The 21,203-nt window shown below is 40.0% G+C and overlaps 1 protein-coding gene across 1 annotated transcript in view; it reads left to right on the forward strand.

The window, feature by feature from the left end:
* Positions 1 to 21,203, forward strand: part of LOC134356790 (FERM domain-containing protein 4B-like) — a 222,682-nt gene that overhangs the window by 35,457 nt on the left and 166,022 nt on the right. The window contains exons 2-3 of the mRNA XM_063067932.1: positions 7,077 to 7,142; positions 19,165 to 19,259. Of these exons, the coding sequence (XP_062924002.1) occupies positions 7,077 to 7,142; positions 19,165 to 19,259 (161 nt within the window). The remainder of the gene's footprint in view (positions 1 to 7,076; positions 7,143 to 19,164; positions 19,260 to 21,203) is intronic.

Genomic DNA, 21,203 nt, shown 5'->3' on the forward strand with positions numbered 1-21,203 from the left:
CAGCAGGAAGGATGCGTGCCTAGAGATCATAGTGGAGGCATTCATATCAGTTTCCTTGTGCACAGACCAAAGGTTCATTTTTATTATCAAAGTATGTATGCAGAATACAACTCTGAGATTTGTCTTCTCCAGATAGCCATAGAACACAGAGAATCAAATAAGTAGTTGAAAAAAAGACATCAATCACGCTGCACAAAAAACCAAAAAATTTGCAAACCTCAAGCAACCCCAACCCCGCCCTCACACAAAAACTAGCAGATCACCCACACACAAAAAAATCTGGTGAACTCAGCAGGCCAGGCAGCATCTATAGGAAGAGGTACAGTCGACATTTCGGGCCGAGACCCTTCGTCAGGACTAACTGAAAGAAAAGACAGCCCACCAATCTGCAACAAGAAAGGATGGATGACAGCACACAAAAAATACATAGAACTGAACTGAACTGAACCATGTCACCATCTTCTGCCCAGATGCACTGTGGATCTGCAATCAGTTTGAACTGGTGTTGAGGGAGCCAGGGTTGAATGCAGTAAAAAGAAGGCTGTGAAAGAAGGAACCTGAGATGGGGGATGATGAGAAAAAGAAAGGCTTTAAACTGGAGGGCAGGAGCTGAAATCTGGAACTGCAAGACTCTAGGAGCCAATCAAAAAAAATTTGGATAAGATGATTATTATGGATGGAACATGGGAGGCTGGGCCAGGTGTTAATTGAATATTTCAGTGTGTAAGTGACAAAGTAAATGACAGCAACAGCAAATAGGCTTCAGTAAGGACAAAAATAGGCATAGTTGCAGGATGGATCTGAGCTTTTTTTTAGTGGGAAGGAAGTAGGTTATGAGTCAAATGGGATCCCATAACTTGTGGTTCAATCTGAGACAATGGGTGGAGAAAGGATGAAATTGTTGGCAAAGTTGCTTCAGTTTAGTGTGTATCCTGAAAATTAATGCTTTGTTCTTGGCAATGTTTAATCAGGGGAACTTATGACATATCTTGTTATGGATACTGTACAGAGAAACAGTGGTGGCAATGTAATGGAGGGGAGAGAAGGCTGGAGATGGGAGAAGTAAAGATGTGTTTCATACATATGATATCTTCAGCTGATCTCACAAAGGGGCACCACCTGGAGCGTGAGGAGGAAAGAGACAAGAATACATTCCTGCAGGATTCCAAATCAATGCCATCCCTAGGGTTGAGCTGTGTTGTTTTTGGACAGGTAGGAGTGGAAGCAAGCAAAGACTGTTTGGCTGCGCAGGTCGACAAAGGGGGGCATCGATGGAGGATGGTGCAGCTGAATATGCCCAAAACTAGAAAGGTAGAGGAGAATATCTCATGGAAATTGTCACAGAATATCATTTGTTCATTTGAGTTGGAGTGTTTTAGTTCATTTATTAGAGAGATCCAATCAGTGAATTTTGAAATAGCATAAATTTTGAATATTGTGTAAGAGGAGATTAGAGAGAGGCCATCCATTTTCTGGGAAAGGAGAATCAATAGGAGGTTTTTAGAGGAAGAAGAAACCATTTAAAAAGGAGAAGAGTGGATGGGGATAAGGAACTGGTTACAGAGTTTGCCCGGGAGCCTGGAAATAAATAATGAAATGGGGAATAAGGAACTAGTTATATTATCACTTTGCCTGGGAGCCTTGATAATAAATTATAAAACAGAGGATAAGGAACTAGTTACATTATTGGTTTGCCTGGGACCCTGGATAGTAAATAATAAACCATTTCACTGTATAGTCTTTCTTCCTTGCAAGTGTGTGTATTTCCCCTTTATTTTTTTCTCTGGCCATGATCTCAATTTCACTAAAATTACTTCTGAAGCTTATTTCATAGAAACATAGAAAATCTACAGCACAAGACAGGCCTGTCAGCCCACAATGCTGTGCCAAGCATGTACTTACTTTAGAAATTATCTCGGGTCACCCATAGCCCTCTATTTCTCTAAGCTCCATGTACCTATCCAGGAGTCTCTTAAAATAGGGGTCCCCAACCTTTTTTGCACCGCGGACCAGTTTAATATTGACAATATTCTTGCGGACGGGCTGACCAAGGGGGCGGGGGGTGTTCAAGTAGGGTTAAACTGACCTCAACATGTCTTTTACATGTTGAAACTTACAGTTAGGGTTGCCAACTTTCTTGCTCCCAGATAGGGACAAAAGTAGCCGTCAAAGCCCGGGACACTTGTGTTTACCCTGAGGAAGACTACCATGACCTTGAAGCCTTGCGCAGGCACCTGTGTGCGCATGCATGACGTGCCGATTTTTTTCCCACAAATCGGTTTTGGCTTAATCTTTCTGACTATACTGTACATACATCATTTCTACTTTATATAGGCTGTGTATTTATCATATCATTCCTGCTTTTACTATATGTTAGTGTTATTTTAGGTTTTATGCGTTATTTGGTATGATTTGGTAGGTTATTTTTTAGGTCTGGGAATGCTCAAAAATCTTTCCCATATAAATTAATGGTAATTGCTTCTTTGCTTTACGCCATTTTGGCGCGAAAGGTTTCATAGGAACGCTCTACCTTAGCAGGAGAAATACGGGACAAGGGTGGTCCCGTATAGCACAAACCAATTTAGCCCAATATACGGGATGTCCCGGCAAATAAGGGACCGTTGGCAACCCTATCATCAAGTTCAACATTGCATGACAGTAAATGAGGAAAAGATGCAGCTGACCCCTATCGTTTCCTCGCGGCCTGGTAGCATATGCTTTGCGGCCTGGTGGTTGGGGACCCCTGTCTTAAAAGACCCTCTTGTATCTGCCTCCACCACCGTCGCCAGCAGCCAATTCCACACACTCGCCACTCTGTGTTTTTTAAAGAAACGTGCCCCTGACATCTCCTCTGTACCTTCTACCTACTTTTTTCTTTAAAGCAATATAAAACAATATTTGACAGTTCTTCAGACCTTAGTTCAATGCTTAAAGCAATGTATAATTCAAGATTTTTAAAAATAAAACATTGTGCCTTTCATTGTTTCCAATTTATCTTGCTTATAAGGGGCTACTTCATTAGCAACGCTGTTTCCACAGACTATACACATAAAAGAGAGTGGTTTATTTACATGGCAAAAGAGACTGCAAATTCAGGCTCACCACATGACTTTCCTGCCCAGTGGGATCCCAATACATGTTTGCACATAAATAGTTGCAATATGCCCATGCATATACAAAGACTTAAATACTGGCTACTATGCAATTAAAATTAATTTCTATTAAGCATATAGCACTGTAAACTTGATGGTTTCTGCTCAAAAGGAGAGAGACATTTTTGGGGAATCAAAGTGAAAGTTCAAGCAACAACCTTCTGATTTTAATAAGGGAACCATCTGTCAGCTTGATACCGCATGCTGTTTGCATGAGGATTTCTTTAGCAATACTACCATGAAGGCACCCCAGAAATGCACAAACGTAATTTACAGCATTCCATCCTGTCAAAGCCATGAATCACATCTGTTCTGCCACTTTTATAGCCTTAAATATAGTATGATGGTGTGAATTAAAAAATTGATCATGCCACACAAAGCTAAATATTGCCACGTCATACTTTTCATCAAATAAGTCAGGTCAGTAATCTAAGAAGGGTTAGCACAGTTAATTCATTTGGTCCATCATTTTTATGTTGACCTTCACAATGTCCCATCCACTCCACCTGCTCTTTCCTATGCCCTGCAAATTTTCAATGAAATGGCAAATTTGCGCTTGAAAGATTGTGCCTGAAGTCGTGTGCTCAGGTTCATACAACTGTGAGATTGATGCTCTCCCCAACTCCCTTTGCTTTCAATTGATGCCCTTTGCCTACCACTATCTTCCACAGGAAGTACCATTCTCTTTATTTATTCTACCAAACGCTTTTAATCTTGAATTACTCTGAACTGGTAGGCTCCAAGGAGAACAATTCTGGCTTCTCTAGGCTCTACTCAGAACGGAAATCCTAATTTTTTTTGTACTACTCCAGAAAATTACCTTTGATATCCTTCTTGAAGTGCAGTTTCCAAAGTCAAGTACTATGTTCCAGCTAAGGCCTAACTACTGCTTTATCAGGATTTAACATACTCATTGCTTTATCATACTCTTAAAACTAAGAACCTCATAAGTCATTAGTCAATCCCTGGACCACTTAAAAGTGCACTATTTTGTATTGGCACTTATCAAAGTCTTTGAGAGAAACAGCATGGTAACAGGCCCTTATGGCCCAACAAGCCCGTGCTACCCAAACACACCCAAAGTTGATGACTTATTTCAATTCTAGTACCATCTGATAGAAAATGCTCATCCATTTGGTAAATACATTAAAGTTTCAGGAGAGGATGATACCATTAATCATCTGCAGCCCAATGACATCCCCAATGCAATCTCAATCTCAATTCTTTCAGTTAGGCTATTTAAGTATATGCTTCCTGTTGCATTGCCGTTGACACTCGAAGCCCCATTCTCTGAAATTTACTGTCAAAGCTCATTTGTCTCTCACTGTTCATCTTAGACATTGCATTAAATCTGCTTTAACCAGAGATTTTACAACACCCTATGCTGGCATCAATCCCTGCAGTCTATTTATTTCTTATTTTTCATCTCTGCTGCATATAGGAACATTTCGCTCTAATTAATTTTCTATATAAATGCAAATTGGTGCTGTGATGAGGCAGACTTCTGAAGAAAACAGTTGTCTGACTCCTGATTTAGAGTTTTCTTATTAATAATGCACAGATTATCAATTAATGTAAGGCACAGAAATGCAAAATGTTAAATAGATACACTGAGTAACACTGTTGTATTGGTGAAATATATTTAAAATATGATTGAAATTGTATCCACTCAACGACATTGCATCTGCTGACTGACCCTATTTGTGTCAAGCAAAGATAACAGTGGTAAAAAGAGAAACCTCAACACATTTGTAACATGTCGAGTGAGATAACCGTGGATTCAGAGAATTGCATTTTCTCAGTTTTGTGCACCTATCACTATGGTTCATTTGTGCAATAAAGGCCTCCAGCTCAGCTCAAAAGGAATTCTTCTTGGTGTCTTGGCCAATTCATTTGTTCCTCAGTCAACATTTTAAATGGTTTTTCATTTAATTTGAACCATGCTCTGTAAAAAGAAAATCAATGACTCAACTTCAAGGTATTCTTCTGTATATGTTTGACTTTGGAATTTTCTTTAAGAGAAATTTAAAAAATGACATACTATATCTGTAAATACTTCCCCTTCTCCCTCTGTGCAGGCTACAAGGATCCCAAATCTAGTTTGAGCAATTGTATTTGGAAAGAAGCTAGAAGTTAATCTAATGTTGAAAACAGTAAATGTATCAAAGACTTGCTCTTCCCTAGATAAAATGAGGGAAATTCGGGAAAATGGCAAAAGGAAACAAATAAAAAGAAATGGAATACTGAGAAATATAATTCGATCAACCTCTGAGCGAAATAGATGACCTTGCAGTAAACACTCTTACTTTGTAAAATGTGTTTATCACACAAAAAAAAGTTTGTGTAGGTGGTTACGTACTTGTAAAATTCAGTCCTATAGAAGAGACTATCAATAAATTTGGAAGTAGAATGCAAAGTATATGCCACTATTTCAAGCACTTGGTCCCTGAAATCAAAGAGTAATTTCCATCCCTTAGTAGTGGGACCATTATTGCTATAATACTGTGAAACTGATACTATGGAAAAAATGGCAAATGAAGGCAATTTGCCATCTGTCACTGGCCTATCAGTCCAGATTTGTAACTGGGGTTGATTCTTAACTACACTGCTCAATAACCCTAGCAAGTTACTCAGTTCCCAATTAAGAATGGATATCAAATATTGGCCATGGTGGTGACATCCACAGCCATGAACAGTTGAAATAAACTGCAACATTGACTCAGAAAGGATGCTTAGAGAGAAAAAAAAACAGATCTGAGAAATACAGAATAAATTTCATGCAGACAAGTTGTCTCTTTGAAATCTACTTTTGAGAAGAAGTAATCATAGAAATGGAACAAATGTTGAAATGGGATTGTTACAGCGCACTTTGTATATATTTGTCTAAGACTGAAGAGGAGATTAAACAGCCTCTACTGGAAGGTGAAGGGTGGGGATGACTGAGCATTGTGCTTTCAGGCAAGAATTAATGGAATGGTAATTTAAACAATATTCTGTTTCCAGATCTGCCCAAGGTCAAACGAAAATTGATGAGGTGGTTGGAGCTCCACATTTATAACTTAATATAAGAGCACAAAAAAAATAGTAGGCCATTCAGCCCCTCAAGACTGATTTGCCAGTCAATATGATCATGGCTGATCTGGACCCAGCATCATCTCTTTATCTGTGCTAGTTCCCCAATCTTTAAGAAATTTATCTACTTATTAAGTGATCTAACTTCCTCAACATTTAAAAAGTGATGTTGTATAAACAACTCTGGGACACTGAGAGCTGTCACACTGTACATAAAACAGTGTTTTAAATTAGCTCAGATTATTTCTGGGATTTGTCAGTGTGCAGCAGTAACAGGTTGCATAGTATTGATCCATTGAGAGAATTTTAAATGTCGTCATCTTAAATAGGAGCAGACTTGATGGGCCAAATGACCTAATTCTGCTTCTATATCTTATGTTTGTTTGGGTATGCGAAGTAACTATCTAATTGACAATTATTAATCTTTATTACAAGGTTTAGGATTTTGTTTGCACTGCACTTGTGTTTGGTGCATTGTTAAAGGAACATGACCTGGAAATTTTTTCCCAGTCAGTAGTATTGTATCCTTTGTGGTTTCAACAGCTGACTGAACTCTACCTCCCAAATTCATTCTAATGATTTTAACTAAGTTGGGGAAGGAAACTGCACAAGAAACAGGCACAATCATAGTGTTTATTGCAAACTTTGTATAATAACTTTTTCTAGTTTCTGTCATGCAGCAGTACAGGTAATCTGTTAATCTATTTGCTTATCTATATATAGTTCATACACAAGTGCCTTGCTCTCATATGTAGAATTTTTCATGTATTAGATTGGATCAAATCAATTTCCAAATGCAGAACAATAATTTTAATAATGCATTTCATTGCTCTGTCTTTTTACCTTTTATAGATGGTGGAAGGTAGACACTGTCAGGTTAATCTCCTAGATGACAGAAAACTGGAGCTACTAGTTCAGGTAAGGTGTCTCTGTCTGTTGGGTTAGTCCTTTGAATCAAGCTTGACTCACATCTACTCTGGCTTTGTAGGTACACTTGTATTTATGGAGCAAGAGGTGAATGAAAGAACCGGCGTACAGGTATTGCGTTCATTCTGTGTGCTCTTTCCACATGGATTCAGTTCCCACGTGTCCAGAATACACCACCTTGTCTCTGAGTCGTCACGGATCAGGAGTTCCCAGAAGTCAGTGGGAAGACATTTTTCAAGGTTGCCTTGGCATGTTACTTGAACCTATTTGTTTGTCTTCCTGTGTGCCCATTGCTGTAGCAAAGCTTGGCATAGTGTCATTTTCAGGATTCTGGTGTCAGGTCTGAGAACAACCATAGAACCATAGAAACTACAGCACAGAAACAGGCCTTTTGGCCCTTTTTGGCTGTGCTGAACCATTTTCTGCCTAGTCCCACTGACCTGCACACGGACCATATCCCTCCATACACCTCCCATCCATGTATCTGTCCAATTTATTCTTAAATGTTAAAAAAGAACCCGCATATACCACCTCATCTGGCAGCTCATTCCATACTCCCACCACTCTCTGTGTGAAGAAGCCCCCCCAATGTTCCCTTTAAACTTTTCCCCCTTCACCCTTAACCCATGTCCTCTTTTTTTTCTCCCCTTGCCTCAGTGGAAAAAGCCTGCTTGCATTCACTCTATCTATACTCATCATAATTTTATATACCTCTATCAAATCTCCCCTCATTCTTCTACGCTCCAGGGAATAAAGTCCTAACCTATTCAACCTTTCTCTGTAACTGAGTTTCTCAAGTCCTGGCAACATCCTTGTAAACCTTCTCTGCACTCTTTCAACCTTATTAATATCCTTCCTGTAATTTGGTGACCAAAACTGAACGCAATACTCCAGATTCGGCCTCACCAATGCCTTATACAACCTCATCATAACATTCCAGCTCTTATACTCAATACTTTGATTAATAAAGGCCAATGTACCAAAAGCTCTCTTTACGACCCTATCTACCTGTGATGCCACTTTAAGGGAATTTTGTATCTGTATTCCCAGATCCCTCTATTCTACTGTACTCCTCAGTGCCTTACCATTAACCCTGTATGTTCTACCTTGGTTTGTCCTTCCAACGTGCAATACCTCACACTTGTCTGTATTAAACTCCATCTGCCATTTTTCAGCCCATTTTTCCAGCTGGTCCAAGTCCCTCTGCAGGCTCTGAAAACCTTCCTCACTGTCTACTACACCTCCAATCTTTGTATCATCAGCAAATTTGCTGATCCAATTTACCACATTATCATCCAGATCATTGATATAGATGACAAATAACAATGGACCCAGCACTGATCCCTGTGGCACACCACTAGTCACAGGCCTCCACTCTTTGGCTTCTTCCATTGAGCCAATGTCTAATCCAATTTACCACCTCTCCATGTATACCTAGCGACTGAATTTTCCTAACTAACCTCCCATGCGGGACCTTGTCAAAGGCCTTACTGAAATCCATGTAGACAATATCCACTGCCTTCCCTTCATCCACTTTCCTGGTAACCTCCTCGAAAAACTCCAATAGATTGGTCAAACATGACCTACCATGCACAAAGCCATGTTGACTCTCCCTAATAAGTCCCTGTCTATCCAAATGCTTGTAGATTCTGTCTCTTAGTACTTCCTCCAATAACTTACCTACTACTGACGTTAAACTTACTGGCCTATAATTTCCCAGATTACTTTTCGATCCTTTTTTAAACAACGGAACAACATGAGCGACTCTCCAATCCTCCAGCACCTCACCTGTAGACAGCGACACAACGTGCTTTAACTGATAAACTCTGTTAAATTAGGAACTTACTGATGAGAATGTTGCCTTAGGTGGCTTACTTAAGCTTCCAGTAGGTTTTAAAGAATTTTGTGGAGGCAGCCTTTGGCTACTTGACAGAGATAGCCCAGGTCTTAGAGGTCAGGGACCACTACTGTCTAGTAGACCATGAATTTTGTTCCAAATCAAACGTGCACTTGATTAAAAGCTGTGCCAGTGCATTGATGGCAATGGTGAATTTCACTGAGAGATAGCTCATAAGGTGTGGGAAGTGGTCCATGTTTTCATGGCTCTTACAATGAACCTTTATTGTAGGAACAGGTTAGTGGAGAACATTTGTCTTGTGGATGCCTGTGTGCCTCAGTTCCTGAGGAGATGTTAGGCTGTGCATAGTGGGGGAGGGATTTCAAAAGAAACAAGCAGAGGCAGTCGGAACATTCTGTGCACCACAGTACCTAAGGGACATTGGATTGCGCTTAGCGAGAGACTGATTTCAAAAGAAGCGAGTGGGGACAGTCAGGACATTCTGCATGCCACATTTCCTGTGGAGATGTTATGTTCTGCATAACTAGGCACTTGGCAAAAGCCAATAAAAACGTGGTTTATGTAGAGTGGCTATAGTGGGAGCGGCCATTGTTTGAGTGGGCTAGTGTTAGAATAGGGAGTTGAAGCTTTGACTTAAAAGGCTTGGGCATGAAGGGGTGAAGGCTGTAGATAGATTTATTTTGTTTAATTTTTCTTTCTTTCATATTGTGCAGTTAGAGCAGTGGTGATGCCAGACAAATAGTGAAATGCTCTTCCTGCGGGATGTGGGAAGGCAGGGAGATCTGCAGTATCCCTGATGACTACATTGCAAGAATTGCATCTAGCTATAGATGGTTGACAGACCACGTTAAGAAATCCTGAAAAATGAGTTCAGGATGTTGGGTGCTAAGTTAAAGGACGGGACCTCCACAGTTGTGATCTGAGGATTGCTACCCATGACATGTGCTCATGAGGCTGGAAATAGGAAGATAATACAACTTAACACATGGCTAAGGAGATGGTGCAGGAGGGAGAGCTTCAGGTTTTTGGATCATTGGGCTCTCTTCCAGGGAAAGTGGAACCTGTACAGACGGGATGGTTTTCAGCTGAACGGGAGGGGGATTAATATTCCTTGCGATAAGGTTTATTAGTGCTGCACGGGGGGGGGGTGGGACTAGAACCAGAGCACGAGAGGAGATGGTGGGAGTGGTTGCGGAGAAAGATGTTGCTAAGCCTACATAGAAAGTCAGTGGTTTATCATGGTGGGACTAATGTCCTGAGTGGTGTATACTTCAATGCAATGAGTATTGTAGGAAAGGTGGATGAGCTTGGGGCACGGATCAACAGCATGACTTCGCAGCCATTAGTGATACTTGGTGCCGGAAGGGCTGGATTGGCAGCTCAGTGTCCCAGGGTTCTGAGTTTTAGATGTGATAGAATGGGAGAGATAACAGGGGTAGCAGTGGTATTACTAGTCTGAAAAAAATATCATGGCAGTGCTCAGACAGGCAGGAGAGCTCATATACTGAGGCTAAATGGGTGGAACCAAGGAATAGGAAAGAGGTGGCCAGGTTAAGGGCGTTATATTAAATACCACCCAATAGTCAGTGGGGTTTAGAGGAATGCAGCTGTAGAGAGATCGCAGACTGTTGCTAGAAACGTAAGGTGGTGATAGTCAATGATTTTAACTTTTCACTTATTGACTGGGACTCCAACACTGTAAAAGGACTGGATGGAATAGGGTTTGTCAAATGTGTTCAGAAAAGTTTCCTTAATCAATACATAGAGTTCCCAACTATAAAGTGTGAGACATTAGATCTCCTATTAGGGAATGAGACAGGAAAGGTGACAGAAGTTTGTGTGATTATCATAATGTCGTTAGTTTCAGGATAATTATGGAGAAGGGTAGGTTTGTTCCTTGAGTTGAGATAATTTGGTGAAAGGCCAATTTTGGTGGTATCAGAAAGGATCTGGCAAGTGTGGATTGGGACAGGTTGTTTTCTGGCTAGGTAATTGGGGGGCCTTCAAAGGTGAAATTTTGAGTGTACAGAGAATGTATGTTCCTGTTAGAATAAAATACAAGGGCAACAGGTTTAGGGAACCTTGATTTTCGAGAGAGATTGAGACTCTGGTTAAGAAGGAGGAGGAGATACATAGCAGGAAGAAACAAATGAAGTACTTGAGTATAAGAAATGCAAAAGAACACAAAAAGGAAATCAGGAGGCCTAAAAGAAGGAATAAGGCTGCTCTAGCAGACAATGTGAAGGAGAATCCCAGGAGCTTCTACAGATACATTAATTGCTAAAGGATAGCAAGGGACAGAATTGGTCCTCTTGAAGATTATCAGTAGTGGGTAAGATTTTGAAAATTATTCTAAGGGATCAGATATATAAATATTTGGATAGACGGGGTTTGATTGGGGATTGTCAACATGGCTTTGTGCATGGTAGGTTGTGTCTAACCAAACTTATAGTGTTTTTGAGGAAGTTACCAGGAAAATTGACGAAGACAATGCAGTGGATGTTGTCTACGTGGCTTTCGTCATGCTTTTGACAAGGTCCTGCATGGGAGGTTGGTCAGGAAGGTTCAGTTGCTCAGCATTCAGGATAAGTATGTATTAGACAGTAGCTTCACGGGAGAAGCCAGAGACTGGTGGTAGATGGTTGCCTCTCTGACTGGACACCTGTGACAAGTGGTGTGCCACAAACATCTGTGCTGACTCTGTTGTTGTTTGTCATCTATATTAATGACCTGGATGTTAATGTAGTAAACTAGATGAGCAAATTTGCAGATAACACTAAGATTGGAGGCATAGTGGATAGTGAGGAAGACGATCAAAGCTTGCAGCTGGATCTGGACCAGCTAGAAAAATGTGCTGAAAAATGGCAGATGGAATTTAATGCAGACATGCATGAGCTGTTGCACTTTGAAGGGACAAACCAGGGTTAGACTTGCATGTTGACCAGTAGGGCACTGAGGAGTGTGGTAGAACAGATCTGGAATACAGATCCACAATTCCTTGAAAACGGTGTCGCATGTATATAGGGTTGTAAAGAGAGCTTTTGACACATTGGTTTCATAAATCAATGTATTGAGTGCAGGAATTGGAAAGTTATGTTGAAGTTGTACAAGATGTTGTCGAAGCCTAATTTGGAGTACTGTGTGCGTTTTTGGTAGGAAAGATCTTAATAAGATTGAAAGAGTGCAGGGAAAATTAATAAGGATCTTACCAGGACTTCAGAGCCTGAGTTACAGGGAAAGGTTGAAAGGATTAGGACTTCATTCTCTAGAGTGTAGGAAGATGAGGGGAGATTTGATATACAAAATTGAGGGGGTATAGATAGGGTAAATGTAAGCCGGCTATTTCCATTGATGTTGGGTGAGACTAGCAGTAGAGGTCATGGGTTAAGGATGAAAGGTTAAAAATATGAGAGGAACACAAGGGAGAAGATCTTCATTCAGAAGGGGTGGGAGTGCGAAAGTGGTGGATGCAGGTTTGATTTCAACATTTAAGAGAAATTTGGATAGGTACATGGATGGGAAGGATATAGAGGGTTATGGTCCGGGTGCAGGTTGATGGGACTAGGCAGAGTAATAATTTGGTCTGGACTGGATGAGCCAAAGGGCCTGTTTCCATGCTTTTTAGTTTTCTAAGACTCTCTGTTGAAAGTAAGGCCCAAACTATCAGTTGCTTCATTGAACAAGTCAACAATGGCTTGGGTGTCTGCATCCAAACACACACCAACCCAAGTGTAATGTGCATCCTGCAGCCCAGTTGCTGGTGTGTGACTCTGGAGTGCTGTCACTGCTGGTTAAGTCCTGACGAAGGGTCTCGGCCTGAAACGTCGACTGTACCTCTTCCTAGAAATGCTGCCTGGCCTGCTGCATTCACCAGCAACTTTGATATGTGTTGCTTGAATTTCCAGCATCTGCAGAATTCCTGTTGTTTAAGTTTCCCATTAGCTCTGCTCCCACAGGCAGCTTGTTGGAAGTGACGCACAACATTGCTGAGAAAATTAGGGAAGAGTATTAATGTACTCATCACACAGCTTGCTGCCATTTTAACCCTTTTGTTGGGATCATGGCTTGCTGTTAACATGAAGCAAATGTAAAATGGGAATGATTTTTTTCTACGGACTGCCATTTCAAAGAATTGGATTTAGTTTGTTATTATTATTGTCACTTATACAGTGAAAAGCTTCTCTTGCATACTGTTCATAAATCAAATCATTACGGTGCATTGAGGGAGAAGAAGGTAAAACAATTACATTGCAGAATAAAATGTTAAACGTACAGAGGAAGTGCAGTGCAGTTAAACAATAAAGTGCAAGGTCATAACAAGATAGATTGTTTGGGGAAAAGTCCTTCTTATTGTGCAAGAGATTCATTCAAGAGTCTGATAACAGTAGGATCAAAGCTGTCCTTCAGGCTGGTAGTCTGTGGTTTCAGGCTTTTTATATGTTCTGCCTGATGGGAGAAAAGAGTATGTTCAAGGTGTGTGAGGTCCTTCGTTATGCTAGTCGCTTTTCTGTGGTAATGACAAGTATAGACAGGGTCTATAGTGGGAAGTGTGGTTTCTCTGATGTAGTAGGTTTGGTATGCTGTCTGCTCTGCACCTGAGCTGCCTTCACACACTGAGCATGCCATACCAAGCCTACTCAGCATCTATATAGAATGGATATTACATTATAGGTAATGTATCAATTAAAAATGAGTAAGGGACAACTAGGACACTCTAAATTTCTCTAGCCTCCTGAGGAGATGGTCATTGGAGAGCTTTCTTGGCCATAAAATCAACATGATTGGAACAAGACAGGCTTTTGGTGATGTTCATGCCTTGGGGCTTGAAACTCTCAACCTCATCAACATAATTTATTTCGACCACCCTGAAGTCAATGACGCGGGTTCCACACCTCCCCCAGAATGATGGAGTTACTGGCTAACTACTTGTACCAGGCCAATCCACTCTAAATGAAATTCAAAACATACTCTCTATTACATTTGCACTTCTTTCATAATGGTTATTCAGCCATATTTAAGGTTAGAGTAAAGAGCACAGTCATAAAGGATACAGATGGAATTGTACAATGACACAGCAAGATTGTTTTAGAGCCACAAAGAAATCCATATTTTTTTAAAAAATCAAAATTTATGCAGTAGATGTGCACAATGAATTAAGGATCGAAGACTTATATGTCAAGTAATGGACTTAAATGTGCACTCCTCAGGTCCTTTGTGTTTGATTTCAGCCAAGAATTACTTATGAATATTGTACAAGGTAATGGGGGCTTCCATCAAGATGAATCAGCTCTATGACATCCCTACATACATTGCTAACATGCCCTACAGTAACATTAAATGCTGATTTATCTGAGTTACGAGTCCATTGCATGACAACAGTGTTTTAAATACTGTTATTACTGCATTTTAATCAAGTTGTTAACAGAACAAATCAAGGTTATTTCCTGACATGGAAGTTTTACAGCATTTGAGTTGTCATCAAGTCACATCTACCCAACCTAATTTCTGACCCATAATGAAAATCAGAAAAGCGCAGATGCTAGAAATTAATGAATGGTCTTTGACCTGAGTTGCTAACTCTTATGCTCTGTTTATAGATGTAGTTTTTTCTGTTACTTTAATCTCCCCATAATATTGGCCAGTTAAAGAAAAGCTTTGCAAGAGACAGCATTTCAGATTTGCCAAGTCGAGGTAGCAGTGGATGGAAGCAAATCCATCTTCAGAGGACAAAGGATGATTTAATCGTGATATTAGTTTATTTCCTGGGGAATTTTTGCTTAATTATACAGCTGAGCTTTGGCCCTTCAATGCCAATAGATAAATATATTGCATGCTACACCACCAAGCCACAGAAAAAGACCAGGGAGGATTCATTCCTGCATTGCGTGAGTTGGATCTGTGTGGGTTTCTGCAATTGTTCAAAAAAAAACCTCAGTTTAATTTTTGGAGCATTTTCAAAGTTGATGCTGTAAATGGAAAACAACTTATTACGATTGAGGAACAGAATTAAAACTTCATCGAATAAAAAGGAAAGCAAGTAGAATAATTGGTTCTATTTTAACGTCACAAAATTGCAGTTTTATTATTTCAATTTTGTATCAAAAGGACCTTTCAGACTAATAATATTTATTAAGTCATTGTCAAAGTCAAATTACATTTACTATCAAAGTGCATGTACAGAATACAACCCTGAGGTTTGTCTTTCCACAGACAGCCACGAAACAAAAAAGCACCATGGAACCCACTCAATGAAAACAGCAAACACCCAATGTGCTAAAAAAGAACAAATCATGCAAACAGCAAAACATGAGTGAATAGCAGAATATAAACATCAATTTGTGTGTGCTCAAGATGTTTAGGGTCTTGTCCATTTAATTTCCATTAAATTTTGCATAGCATATTGCTTTTGGTAAGAGATGGAAATATCTTCATTCCATAAAAATGGGTCAAATAGCAAGTATCTGTTTTGCCAGTCATGATCATGCACCTAACCCAGGTCTGAGCTTGGATCACTCTAAGTGCCAAGCCAATTTGTAGAGGTCAGGAACAGTCTTGGACTGGGTGATGAGGCCAGGAGTGAGTAGCTGGGCCATGTGGCCTAGGCCCAGAGCATTTCACTGTGGTGGAGCCTGGGTCTTAATGCGAGGCAAGATGCACTGTTTGGACAATTTAAACACTGACGCAGATAGACTGGAAAGGTGAGGTGTTGGGACCAGAGACAACAGTCGAGCCGATTTTGCTTGCTCTCTCGTGATGTTCACTCCTCTTTCCATGATGCTGAGGCTGTCAGACTGCCCCAGCTGCTGTGCTTTGAGTCTGCGAGCTTGCAGCGATTTGGCCCGCTAATATAATGAACTGAGACAGAGGCTTGGGCCTACGCCAGTCTGCTCCGGGGATTCCGATGGCAAGACTCAATTTGGTTTGGAATGCTTTTGCTCGCTTCTATTGTTTGCGTGATTTGTGTATTTTTCTCTTCTGTGCATTGGGCATTGATCTTTTTTTCAATTGGGTTCCTTCGGGTTTCATGCTTTGTGGCTGCCTGTAAGCAGACAAATCTCACGATTGTATAATTTATACATTATTTGATAATGTACTTTGAATCTTTGACTAGTACAGTCTGATCAAGTGGTTTTAGTCACGTTAGTTAAGGCGATTTCAAATCAGCTACAGGAAGTGGAAGAGAGTAAGAAAGGAGACGGGGGAAAAAAACATCAAAATACTACAGGTGCTGAAAATCTGAAATTTAAAAAAAGCTGTAAACACTCAAGAAGTCATTCAGCATCTGTGGAAAGAGAAGCAAATTTAACACTTCAACTTGAAAACTCTTGGTCAGAACAAAAATGTTAATTATGTTTTTCTTTCCAAAGAAACTTTTAAACAGATTTAATAATTTAAAATATCTCCAAAAAAATTAAAAGCTGTGGGAATAAGATACAGCAATATAGACGTTAAGCTTCTGTGGCAGAGACACTGCCTTGCATTAATTAAAACAATATTGTCAAATAAAAGGAGACTTGGATCTAAATGGAAACATACAAATTTTTGTGGTGTTTGGTGTGTATCTTTATTTTCAATATTAAAACATTCTCTGTGGAATAGAATTGAGTAGGACAACTGTGGGTAGATATTTGCTGCTTTTAAGAAGCAATGCATTCTAGACAACAATGGTAGGATCTTTGTCTGTGCTTGTCTGAAATGACAGTTTAATTTCTGCAGAACAAACACTAATATCCAGTCCAATGTCTGATGGATGGAATCCAGAGACATTTTCTGAGCAACAAACAATCTGCTGGGGGTACTGAGAAGGTCACGCAGCATCTGTGGGTCGAAAGGAATTGTCAACATTGCAGGTTGAAAGCCTGCATCAGGAATAATTCCTTTTGGAACACTACAACACAGAAACAGGCCCTTCAGCCCATCTGTTCCATAGCAAAACATTAATCAGCCTGGTCCCATCAACCTGCACCCAGACCGTAGCCGTCCATACCCATCCCACCTGTGTACCTATCCAAATTTCTCTTAAATGTTGCAACTGGACCCACATCCTCCACTTACACTGTCAGCTTGTTCCTCACTCTCACCACCCTCTGAGTGAAGATATTTCGCCCCCCCCAATGTTCCCCTTAAACGTTTCACCTTTCACCCTTAATCCAGGACTTCTAGTTGTAATCTCACCCAACCTCAGTGGGAAAAGCTGCGTGCATTTAACTAATCTGTCCACCTCGCAATTTTGTATACCTCTGTCAAATCTCCCCTCAATCTTCTATGTTCTAGGGAATAAATTCCTAACCTACTCAACCTTTCCCTGTAATTCAGGCCCTCAAGTCCTGGCAACATCCTTGAAAATGTTCTCTGCACTCTTTCAATCTTTCTCACATCTTTCTTGTAAGTAGGTGGCCAAATCTGAACACAGTACTCATCCGTGTCCTATAAAATTTCAACATAATATCCCAACTTCTGTCCTCTTGTATTTCATAATTTACATATTACTATTTAACTATTTATGGTTCTATTACTATTTATTATTTATGGTGCAACTCTAACGAAAACCAATTTCCCCCGGGATCAATAAAGTATGACTATGACTATCTGCAGTCCCTTGTCTCCAAAGTTTTTGTCTTTAAACTTCTAGATGTTGAAATTAACTTCAACTACTCTGACATGTCTCTGATTTTTCAATCACATTTCAAAATAGTGCAACAAACCTTTAACAATGTGAACCTTCATTGGCCAACGGCGCCAGTAACTTTTCCAGATCGGAATGAGATGAACTTGCAGTTCTTCACCTTGAATTATAGCTACTGTAGGTTTGCTTATTCGAGTACCTCCTTGTTCCTTTGCAACTTAAAATTGGGTTCTGCTTTTGTTCCTCTATAATTTTTGGTTTTCGCTCAGAATGCTTCCTGTCCCTCCTGGCACTGATGTGTACAGACTTGGAGACGCAACTTCAATCTTTCACTAACATTGTCAGGATATCTAATGGGGGAAATGTGAAATGTACTGTAAGTTGAACAATTTGGAATACTTAAGAAACAGCTAACAAGCCAGCAGACCGAGAGGGACAGAAGAGATTCACCCTCTTGGCATTTAATAGCTTTTCTTATTGGCTGGTATCTTTATTTGCTCAGCCTAAGCATCGGACAAGATTTCCACACTGTATCTGTAAGTTGAACAATTTGGAATACTTAAGAAACTCCTAACAAGCCAGCAGACCGAGAGGGACAGAAGAGATTCACCCTCTTGGCATTTAATAGCTTCTCTTATTGGCTGGTATCTTTATTTGCTCAGCCTAAGCATCGGACAAGGTTTCCACACTGTATCTGATTTGAGCTGGCTGGGAGTGTGATCCAGCTTTCCCACCAATGTCAGTCACTTATCAACCTATAATGATCTGCCTGTTCTATTTATATATTATACAGCTGTGCTTGAGTGTTGAGGACCTGAATTCTTTCAGGTCTTACCATTTATATTTGACAGAGCGACAAACTGTTATCAGCTCTTTAGTTAGACTGAGGATGCCACAAAAGAGGCTGATTAGACTCTTCTCATACTAACAAAACAAGTGATGACAGTCCCCTTTTTAGAACTGACAGCCACGCTAACAATTTTTTTTGCAACAGCAATGCTAGTGACAACTACCTAAAACAATGTACAACTTTCACCTTCTATTGCCTAGAAGAGAAGAATGATTATGCTACTTAGTCACAGGACAGGTTCACTTTTCTAACTCCTTCCAATTTATATTCTGATGATTATATTTGCAGTGGCTGCTATATGAATATGAGTGAGAGGGTGAGAGAGAAAAGAAAAAAAAGCAACTCAAATCAGTTTCTTCTGGGCAATCCTTGAAGTCTCATCAAAACAGGATTCCAAGATGTTTACCATTTCACCTTACTTTGAGACCTTTTGTATAATTGACCAAGGCTATCATTAAATTAAGGCCCCAAAATAAGAGGGATGTCTCAAATAATTATGCTTGTTTAAAAAAAGACGAAAGCTCACATTGACATGGGCTGTGAAGAAGAGGGAACAAGCTGGAAATGTGTTTTAGTGAGACATGAAAGCAACAATTATAGAACTTAATGCAGTGGAAAAAATGACTTAATTTCCTTGGTGTTCCCAAGTTCTATTAATTTTATTGTGTTCTTTTTTTAGCCAAAGCTTCTGTCCAGGGAACTGCTGGACTTGGTGGCATCTCATTTTAACCTCAAAGAAAAGGAATACTTCGGCATAACTTTTATTGATGACACGTAAGTAAAACATACTAAACCTTAAGTAGCTTTGCTCTGCACTGCAGGAATAACCAAATATTGTTGTTACATATCGATTATTTTGTATAGTTCACAGCTGAAAATAGTTAATTTAGAAAGTCATCAACAGTAAACCTTATCAGTGCTCCTAGGAGTCATATTGTCATTAAATAGAAAGTTTTACAAGTTACAATGTAAAAGCACATCTATCATTATACAAGATTTGCAGAAGTCAGTGTTGTTGGCTTGAAACAAGTAATCCTACTGTATTGCCCTACAGCAAAAAGGATATTGTTTTCATAAGCATTGCCTATCTTATCAAAATGTCAAAGATATGATGTCATGCGTAACTAATTTATAAAAGCTATTTTTTAAATCTTATCAGCCCGTTCATGAAGGCCTTGTCACTTGTATAAAATAAGCTTCTGCAGAGTACTACTGGAGTTTTAACCCTTACTGATATTGGCACAGTTCATCATGGAACCAGTGCTCTAATAAACTCAATGTTACACCTTTCCTAGAATATAGAGTGTGATGTAATTATGGTGCCTTGGTTAGAATCAGATTGTCTTATTTGTTACAAAACGGCGTTCAATAAGCAGACACACATGGTTCGAGTTACGCTGGGCATCATCTGAGTGAAAAGATTAGTGTAAGTTCAGCTGGTATCCACAAAAAGTGTGGAGAAGAGGTAGGGAGTCTGTCAGCAGGCAGTGTTGATTCAATGTCTTGTTGCCACTTTGAGCCCAAAGTTCCAGCTAATACAGTCCTAATCATATCTGAGCATGCAATCAACAACAGGAGCTGGCCACACTGTACACCACATGCCATCACTACAGGTATTTCAATTTATTATTTACTAGTTTCAAGTTAATTGTTGGTTGATTCTAATGACTGCTTCCCATAACTACGATTGCTTTCGCTTTTCTGCATTATTTCCCATTGCTGAATCTACAGGAGAGATGTGTGAAGTTTTGAGTGATATTCAAGGACTGCACATTTACAAAGGTGTGGAAACGGGTGACAGAATTCTTGTCAAGATTTGTAGCTGCGTTAAAGTCACCTTCTGATCCATTGGCTGTTCCCAGGGATGCATATTGAGACAAACATCATGACTCCTCATTTCAATGGAAGTCGCACTTTGGTGTGCCCAGAACATGTGGGTCTACTAGTGCAGTGAGAAGTCCGTAAGGGACTGTTGCTGACTAATACATTCCAGCTTGCTGTCGTTCATGTTGGAGGATGCATGGACTAGATGCCACTACGAATGTAAACAATCTGTGAAATTTTCACAGCAAATATATATAGAACATTGTATGCAGTTTTGGTCACCAAATTACAGGAAGGATATTAATAAGATTGAAAGAGTGCAGAGAAGGTTTACAAGGATGTTGCCGGGACTTGAGAAACTGAGTTACAGAGAAAGGTTGAATAGGTTAGGACTTTATTCCCTGGAGTGTAGAAGAATGAGGGGAGATTTGATAGAGGTATATAAAATTATGATGGGTATAGATGGAGTGAGTGCAAGCAGGCTTTTTCCACTAAGGCTAGGGGAGAAAAGAACCCAGAGGACATGGGTTAAGGGTGAAGGGGGAAAAGTTTAAAGGGAACATTGGGGGGGCTTCTTCACACAGAGAGTGGTGGGAGTGTGGAATGAGCTGCCAGATGAAGTGGTAAATGCGGGCTCACTTTTAACATTTAAGAAAAACGATATGGTCCAGGTGCAGGTCAGTGGGACTGGGCAGAAAATGGTTTGGCACAGCCAAGAAGGGCTGAAAGGCCTGTTTTCTGTGCTTTAAATGTTCTATGGTTCTAACTTTAAGGAATATAGACACAGATATATATGGTAGATGTCTCCATGTCTATGACTAATGTTTTTGAAATAAAAAAGAAATTAGGTGTAGTTTTTTTAGCGACATGACACACAAGTCAGGCAGCATCTAT

The sequence above is a fragment of the Mobula hypostoma genome, chromosome 15, assembly GCF_963921235.1.
Source record: "Mobula hypostoma chromosome 15, sMobHyp1.1, whole genome shotgun sequence".
In the NCBI taxonomy this organism is placed as follows: Eukaryota; Metazoa; Chordata; class Chondrichthyes; order Myliobatiformes; family Myliobatidae; genus Mobula; species Mobula hypostoma.